The 9,287-nt window shown below is 39.6% G+C and overlaps 1 protein-coding gene across 1 annotated transcript in view; it reads left to right on the top strand.

Annotated features, from left to right (window-relative positions):
• The first annotated feature begins 411 nt into the window (after positions 1–411).
• The window catches only part of LOC122094221, an 11,470-nt gene continuing 2,594 nt past the window's right edge, over positions 412–9,287 (top strand). The window contains exons 1-5 of the mRNA XM_042664952.1: positions 412–710; positions 1,591–1,683; positions 2,208–2,329; positions 5,551–6,389; positions 7,131–8,500. Of these exons, the coding sequence (XP_042520886.1) occupies positions 626–710; positions 1,591–1,683; positions 2,208–2,329; positions 5,551–6,389; positions 7,131–8,500 (2,509 nt within the window). The 5' untranslated portion in view covers positions 412–625. The remainder of the gene's footprint in view (positions 711–1,590; positions 1,684–2,207; positions 2,330–5,550; positions 6,390–7,130; positions 8,501–9,287) is intronic.

Raw genomic sequence — 9,287 nt, 5'->3', positions numbered from 1 at the left:
TATACAAAACTATTCAAATTTTAATTTTTTTAATGAATTTTGGAGTGTTTCGGTTTCTTACCGGTTTGGTTTCGATTTCGGTCTGGGTTTTGAGTCGGTTTCGGTTTGGTTTCGGGTTCATCCGGTTTTCGGTGCGGTTCGGTTTGGTTTTGGGGTTACAATACTTGAAACCGAACCGAACCAATAAAGCTTAGGTTCGGTTCGGTTCGGGTTGTTATCGGTTTGGTTCGGCCGGTTTTATCGGTTCGGTTTAGGAATTGACACCCCAACATACAGTAAAACGTGTTTTAAACGATAAAAAACGAAAACGCAAACGCGTTTTGCTCAGAGTGGTCCTTCCTCGACCATTTGCCGATATATTCCCCCGAATAGCTGAACTTCTCATCTCTAAGTATAATGTTTTAGGCTGGGCTAGGCTGCGCCACATGAGGATCCTTGTTTGATTAGGATTATACCATCAACAAATACATACATAAGGGTTTAGCCGCCGCATACTGCTGCATTCCAAAACCGGGTAGGGCGAACGAAAAGCTTTAGCCGTTCAGGGCGATTCCCTTTTTCGTTGCAGAGAGCATCGCGAACGTGAAAATCTCAAGTTCTGATCATCATCACTATTCCATCGTCGATGGGGAAGAGAAAGGAGCGCCGCCTTGCCGCTCTGAGCGCAGCTGGTCGAAGAGTAAAGCTTGATCTTTTCGCGGAACCCTCTGGTAATAATTATCGATCCGTGCAACAAACTTACCATGAATTATCGGTTCTTTAAATAGTTTACTGTTCTTCTATTCTTATGCCTCGGTTGTATCGTGTTTCAGTTGCGTTTTTCTTCCCCTTTTTCCATTTTGTTACTTGTGCACTTGTATTTTTTCTGTTAGGGTTTAGCTTAAGCCGGGTTGTTAATACTTAAAAGGTGTTTTTTTTTGTTGTTGTTGTTGTTTTTTTTTTGTTTGAATGTGTCTGTGTGCTGTTCTTTCGAGTTTTAACGTAATTTAGCTCAATGTTTCGAAATTATGTTATCATATTTGAAATTGGATTCGACAGCCCTGAAATAGCGTGATTATAATGTGCAGTTATGTATTAATTTCTCTCCGCTTATTACGTCTATCTGGCGACATGTATGCTCAGTACTCTGACAGGATTGATTGGGAATTCCTGTTTCCCATATTCTTATCTATCTCTTTTCAACGTTTTTTTGATCCTTCATTCTATGGTTCCATCCTATCTTCGCTAGTCTATTTGTTATTGATGTATTTCTCCGCCATATTTCTATTATTAGTCGTCTTCCCCCTTATAAAATGGCAGGAAATCCTTTTGAAGTCTAATAAAATGAGACATTTTACTTCATTATCATCTTAATTGGTGGAGTGGGATAGGTGGTTACTTTCAGTTGAATGGATGTGCTTATTTTTCTTTCTTCCCTTTAATTATTATTTATAATTTATATATTTTTTCTGATGTATGTTTGCTCGTTGTCATTGACACAACTGTTTATTGGGTTATTTAAAACACGAGAACTGCACACGTAGGAGTAAGTGGTTTGTGGTTAATTCATAAGGTTATAATTAAATCTAATTGCATTCTTGAATTTTCTAGGAGATATGGGTGGCTCCTCTGTACACGATGAAGTTGAAGTGGATAAAGATCCAAATAGTTGTGCTGGAGTCCCCAGTTCATCATCTACTTCAGGTGGGTTCCGTCAGTTTTCTTCAAAGGACTATGTAGAGAAGACATGCCTTCACAGCATATTTTTGGTGGAATTTGGAAATGTTGTACAAGTCATGTTTCAGACTGTAGGATGGCTATGGTATTGGGAACATTCAATGGTCAGATCAGGTCAGGGCCCGTCACCGTGAAAAATTGAATGACTCCCAACCTGTTATGGCCTATTTGGCAGCATCTAAGCGCTTGGAGATTTCGGCAAGATAAATTTACCTTATCGGTTCGTATGTCTCTGGCTTTATTTGGTTTGTGGCTTCTAACAACTTTCTTTTGTTTGCCAGGTAGCCGTGGTCATTTGATACTAAGACGTACCTCTTATATATTCATTATAGGCTTTAATAGACAAAATTTCATTGTCTCTAAAATCAATACTGGGATTTTAACCAATTAATTTAGTGCATTAATATTTATTGATCTTTGATAAGCTTGATTATTGCTAAGTGTGTATTTTCCTGATAGAAGTATGTGATGGCATTTTATGTTGTCTACAGGTCAACTTCAGGAGAATCCTTTGCTGTTGCTTGGGCAATATAGTGATGAGGAATTGGACGAAGGAAGCAAAAAACCCAAGCATGATGCCACAGAGAGTTCCTTGATCACCCACCCTGGCCAGGTAATCTTACTGCCTTCATATTATTGTGCTGGTGCATTGATGTCCATAACCACACGCTTTAGTTAATTGCATGCTAAAATGGATCTTATAACAACTTTGTATGGGAATGCATCCTGGTCATTTTGTGGTATGTTGGAGATTGTGCGATGAGATATAAGTCATATAACAGTAAAAAAAAATTGAGGCCCTTAGAGAAATAGATTTAAAGTTTGAAGTCATCCCGGTGAAAGAATTTAGCACTATTTCCAGGGATTCTCATTTTATTTTCTAGAAAAATGTGTCTTTTGCAAGGCTGGCTTAGTGGAAGCTGGGTTTTATTGCTGACTGCTTGGACTTAGTAGTATGAACTTTTTACTTTTTTGTTACCTTATTTATGTATAAGTAGAAGTGGTGGGAATACAGATTGTCCAGTTTTGACAGATCTGATTCGCCTACGAGTAATGGGCCCACTTATTAATGGAAGAGATCCCTATCTGATTGGTAGATGTAACAATTAATTTCCAGAACTTAAATATAATAAAATTGACAAGTATTTGAATTTAAGGGTGGAGTGGAGGAGAGGAAAAAAGGGTCTTGGGTGTCATGGAGGCGATAAATTAGGGATGCTATATTTTAGGATCTAGGAGTAGCCTATGATGGGATGAGGAAAGAAAGAAATTAATTCCATAGTAACAACTCATTAAAGAAGATAGATTAAAAAAATGTGGATGTGGAATAAATAAGGAAGACATAGGAAAGAATCTTGGGTTTATTCAATAACTTAATATCGATAAAGGTACAATAAGCGAGCTTGGAGAAAATATAGGAGGTAAAAGGTGAAAAAGTAAAACGGGTCGGCTACATAGATCTGATCAAAGATAGTAAAAGTAAAAAAGAAAGGAACACGTCACTACAAATCAGTAAAATTTCACCTAAATGGGGTTGGCCAAATGGTTCTTGCCCTCCAATCAAATCTATTCAAGGTCATACTTGGAACAAGATTTAAACTATGCCTGCCTTTCCTCACTACTTCTCCTATGGTCATTTTAGGCATGCACCTATCTCTTTTTCGTTCCTTGAATCTGAATCAGATCACTATTCCTTACTGATGCCTAGGCCTCCGTTAAACATGGCCATACCACCTCAAATGACTTTCTCGGAGCTTATCATGAATGGGGAGGGTTTACAACCTTTAAATAAAAAAGGAAATATACTTATAACGTGGACTTTCTAACGAGTAATAAGACTAAAAAAGACATTTAAAAGTAATAAAAGACTCCCTAAACCTAAATTAATTTACTAATGGGCCATTACTTATTCTTGTAAACCCTTTAAATCCAAACTCTTGGGCTTACAAAAGAGGCCCATTACAAAAAAAGTCAAAATAGCAATCCCAAGGCCCATAGAACCCAACCATGGCCTAAAATAAAGTATTTTAAGGCCACAGGCCTGATTGGACAGCCTTAACTGCATTAGGTGGGTACCCACCTCTGTTCCAGTTCTGTGTGGTAAATACTCATTCTTGGCATTGTTCTTTGTGTCATGCATTTATTTATGTACTGTACTGTTTATGTATTTTTTATTTGCTTGTTGCACACTATTATGTTCTATGTCAGGTTCATCCTTTTGAAGCCTACTTCTTTGGCACGTACTTGGTGGGGTTTTCTAATCACCCAAGGATCAGGAATAGAAAACCTCATATAATCCAAAGATTGTAGGAATTAGGGACTCAAAATTGGAACCAAAATTTAGCAACTTCCCAAGTTGCACTCTTGATTTAAAAGCTCATAAACTAGCAAGTTGCCGAAATTAACGACTATATTGGAAAATATGGGGTAGTCTAAAAAATAGCATGTTTTCAAAATAGAGAGTCCAGATTTAGTAACTAATAGAAATTAGCAACTAGAACGCAGAATAGTAAGTCAAACTCAAATGGAAACAAGGAATGGAAACTCAAGTGGACAGAGGATAGCAAAGTAAGCTCAGTAATTAGTAAATTGCCAAAATAGCAACCAAAGATGGAAGTATGCTGTATCAGAACTCAGAGGTAGGCAGCGAGGCAGCAACAGAAATTCACATCAATGGACTGAATTGGAGGCTACATTGGCACTAGCAACCTGAATAAAAATCTGAGAAGACAAACTAACAAAAGTTAACTGATTATCAACTTTAGAGAACAAACAGCTGGAAAAAACTGAAGTGCAGGAATAGTGGGGGAAATAAAATCTGAACTTGCATGCACAAGGATGGAGAAATCAGGAACTGACCTCAAAACAGAAGTGGAAAAAGAAGGATAGGGAAGAAAGATATGGACTAGGCCTCTCACCTAGAATTTTACTAGCATGTCACTATTCCCACTTAGCACCCCCCCCCCCCGAGATTTCCATTACATCACACTAGAGCAAACTGCATCTGACAGAAAATCACATCACAGAGCTTACCTGCATCTCAAAGGTAATCACAACAAAGAGCTATGGTTTTGTCAAAACCGTTGTTAGTGGGTATGATCCCCTATTTTCTATTTATAATTTATAACTTCATGAAAATAAGAAAATAGAACCCAATGTATGGTATGGAGAATTCATTGATAGAGTTGGCCAGTTACAATAAAAAGAGCGTGGCCAGTGCACGAGGCTCCCACAACTTTGGAGTCTGAGGAGGGTCATAATCTAGGCAGCGTTATCCCTGCTTCATGAAGAGGCTGTTTCCTGACTCGAACCAGAGGCCACTAGGTCGCAGAGCAACCTTACTGTTGCTTCTTGGTCTATTACAATAGTATATTCAACGTCAAGCCCATGGCCCATATACCCATTGGACACTCAAAATTAAACATATTGGTCCATTTTGGTCAAGTCCAATCACGCCTGGTTTGCTGCTGGCCTTATTATTATTCTGAACTGCATCAATATTCCAGTTGTAAGCTGGTTTTAATGATCAAATTATAGAGTTCCAACTCACACCTTCACTCTTACCACAAGGACGTGCATTTGTGTTGTCTAGTTTCTGTTCAACTTGTAAGTTGTAATTATTATGTCATAGATAAGTGGTTCTTGTGTTGGTCGTTCTCATAATGTTGTTATGTAAGCAGACCGGTTGACGTGGCTGGTTACATATTTGATTATGTAGTGTATCTGTTTCTGTTCTTTGTGTGTGCATGCATGCATGTGCAGTTCTTAGAAATTGTTATGCATAGGTTCAGTTATCTTCACATGATAATTTAAATTTAAGTTGTTCTGTGTCAGGTAGAGGAAGCTGTGGTTGCGGAATGTGAAGAACTAGTAGGAAATGCTAGCAATGAAGTTGCTTCTCATCAGGTCAATGAAGAGGATGTCGGGAATGATTTTGCTCAACCTGATGCTGCAATAGACCCGGGTAGCACTGATGCTGTAGAAACTAATGTTGCTGATTCAGGTGATCCAGTCAACCAAGCAGATTCAGGGGCACAAGGCTCTGATTTAGGGTCTTCCGGGGTACAAGTTGTTGGAGATGTGACCTCTGGTTGGAAGATAGTTATGCATGAAGAGAGCAATAAATACTATTACTGGAATACTGAGACTGGTGAAACGTCATGGGAAGTGCCTGATGTTTTGACTCAGGGAACAGAAACGGCCAGTGAACAGAAAGTTCCTCTTGTTAATGAAGTCAAGGAGAGTTCTCATGTTGATAATTGTGCACCCAATCCAAATTTTACACAACTGCGTGTGTCCTCAGACATGCCTGCTGGAGATGGGCCTAATGATTCTGAATTGATTCCTGAATTCAGGGAAAATCATGAATTGGGGCTTGAAGTGGATAATTGGAATGTAGGTTGTAAAGATCAAAATCTAGATGATCAAAAAATGGGTGCCAAAGTCAAGCATATAGAATCAAATGGTGGTTCTGGTAATAATGTTACTGCACCATGTCAAGAAATGTCTTCGCTTTGTGGTTATATTTCCAAAGAGCAGTCAACTATTTCCCCTCCAGGCCCGAGAGACCCAATTACTGGAGTCGATGAATATCGTGAAAACCATGAAGCTTTTTCTTCTCATCTTGTGAAGTATGGTGAAACTTTGTTACGGCGTTTGAAGGCAGTAGAAAGGTATTACAATGCTAACACTCTCCCCTCTCCATGTGTATACATTTTGGGTGCATGTATGCCTACATACACACTCACAACACATGCATCCACACACCTGCACCCACACACTTGCCAACAAACAAAAAAATGTCACTTATGAGGAATTTCATATAGTCTCTATCTCAGTGTGAATCTCAAACTGCTGGTACTGCCATTGGATCAATTGTACGATGTTGGTGAAGCCTGGCCACCAAATTTAAGGCTCTTGTGAGGAATAACATTTTCTTAGGATGTTTGTGAAATGAAATAGCTTAGTCATGTGACACATTGCAAAAGAGAAATTCTATTTAAGGCCAATCAATCTGGCTTGGCCAAATGTGTGGACACTTCTTGAATTGTCCATAAATCAAGCTTTCGTGTTGATTTGAGTATTGGACTATCATCACTGTCTGGAATTGGAACTTTTAGTTGCATAGCATCTAGGCTCTCCATGGTTTGGATATTTAGTATATCAAGGGTATTGCCCCTTTCCCAGTACAGGGGTACGCTGTCCAGCATTTGGACAGGCTCTATTGATGGTCACAGTTCTCATGTCTTGAAGCAGGAAGTGAGAATTGTAGTCCTGCTGCAACAGAAAGTGTGATAAAATTTTCTTGACTGATCCCTGGAAATTTGTTGTTTCTTCACCATTTGTGCTTCAGTCTGTTCTTGATTATCAGTGCTATATCCTCCCGTAATACCTAATTGTTTTATTTGATTCAGATACGAGGATAAACCCGAAGGACGTGACTGGCTGTTAAATTATATCTTCGAAGTTGAGATCAGACTTTCTGATTTCAAGTCCCTCCTTGCTTATGGTCCTTCTTTGCTGCCATTTTGGCTGCACTCTGAAGGACAGCTTAAACGAATTGAATGTGCTATTGATAATGAGCTCTCTCGGTTTGTTAAATCTGAACAGCTGGATGAAGCTGCGAATGTGCAAGTCCCACCTTCGCTGCAAAGCATAGGAAACTCTAGAACGGACGAGAAGGAAGATGTAATAATCTCTGATTCCGAAAATCCACAGATTTCTCCCATTGTTGATCTGCTGAAAGTGGTCAATAAAGAATCACATGACGGATCTGCAGCTGATCTTGGTAATGCTGAAGGGACCCTTTTAACACAATCTCCAACTCAGCATTTGGGCAGCAGAGCAGAAGGAAATATGGAGAATGCCAATGAGAGCAAACCTCTGGACACATTGATTTCCAAAACGGGCCCCCATATGGGTGAAGATGTTGACATGGATGTTGACATGGATGTTGATGATGAAACTCCTGCAGACGACATGACTTCTGGATATGCATTGAATGCCAAATCTTTACGTCAAACTGATCAACAGGTTCAGCCAATTCCCCCTGCAGAATACTTCTCGGTGCCTGAGATTGAAAGTGCTGCCCCACCACTTCCAGATGACGAGTGGATACCCCCACCACCTCCTGATAATGAACCGGTGCCTCCTCCTCCACCTGATGACCCAGTCCCCTCGTATCCCTCACCACCACTGTATTCTGAAACAGTGGAAACTCCATACACAGAGCAGTTCAATATGGCTTATCCAATTTCTAATTTTAACTATTACGGTACCACTATTCCTGAAGTCCCAGGTGCTAATTATTATGCCCATGGTGAAGGATGCCAACTAGTTGAGCCTCAGCAACCACAATATTATGAAACCATGGAGCACACATATCCAGAACCTGCACCTATAGTTGTAAACCCGCTTCCTGTGGAGTCCATTTTGTATTATGACTATTCCAATGGAACAGTACCCCCTGGAGCTGTAATCAGTAGCATAGATTCCTCTGGTATGTACACTGGATCTGGTTCTGTGAATTACCATGATACTGCTACTTCTGCTCAAGCGTCATCTGTTGAGATCTTCACAGAATCTGGAAGTAGTTCAGTTCCAAGTACAATGGCTGGGTCTGATGTTTCTGCTGTTGGCTGTGAACATGAGACGGTGAATCTACAAGTTATACCTACTTTAGCCACTACAGAAAGCAAGGTAGCGAATGGTGGTGGCCCTCCAACATCAGGAACTGTTGCTTCTGCTGCACAATCTGCAACTGTATCTAAGGTCCAGTCTAAAGGTATATTGTTTAATCATTTGAAATATTCTGATCATACTATGATATATTGTGACTTCTTAAGCTTCTTTATACAGTTATACCTGCTATATGGCCTCCATGTCATTTTCTGTTTCGTAGATCCCAGGGTCCAAATGTCGAGAGCGACTATATGAGCTGTTATAATGGTGAAGATGTGATCCATATTGAAATTGGAATTGTATTTGATTTTGCTTCCTCCTTTACAATTTTACTGACGTTTTATTATATGATATGTATTAGATCCTATTTATGAAATAAATAAGTAATCTAGAAGATTCTTGCACGGGCTATTATGCTAGTCTGGAACAGTGACTTTCTGCTACTCTCACTCCAGTTGGCCTGGTGTGTAGGGGGGCAAAAATAACCAGTTGTTGACATCTTCTGTCTGTAATGCTAACTTCTCCTCTCCCCCCAAAGAGAGAGAAAAAGATCATGCACTTATGATTTAGGAAATCACTTACCACTACCTTGCTGTATTACATTTTTTATGTGCTTAAGCTGTTTGATGCAGCCACTAAATTTATTGCCGAGTATGTGCTTTCAGTCTTCCGGCACAAACTCTTAATAAGGCAGGCTTTTCCCTTCCCTAATTATTTAAGGTGTGTTAACCTGGAACCTTTAGAGTGATGGTTGCAGCTCCTTCACATGTCAGCACAGGTTCCATTGTTTTATATGCTGCACATATGGCCATCCCATTCACTGAAACAGATTATCCTTTTCATATCAGGGATGGTTTGCCTGCTGTGTTGCACTTCAAGCCTACCTTTAC

The sequence above is a fragment of the Macadamia integrifolia genome, chromosome 11, assembly GCF_013358625.1.
Source record: "Macadamia integrifolia cultivar HAES 741 chromosome 11, SCU_Mint_v3, whole genome shotgun sequence".
NCBI lineage: Eukaryota > Viridiplantae > Streptophyta > Magnoliopsida > Proteales > Proteaceae > Macadamia > Macadamia integrifolia.
The sequence above is the reverse complement of the archived record's forward strand: the minus strand, read 5'-3'. Positions and strand labels throughout refer to the sequence as shown.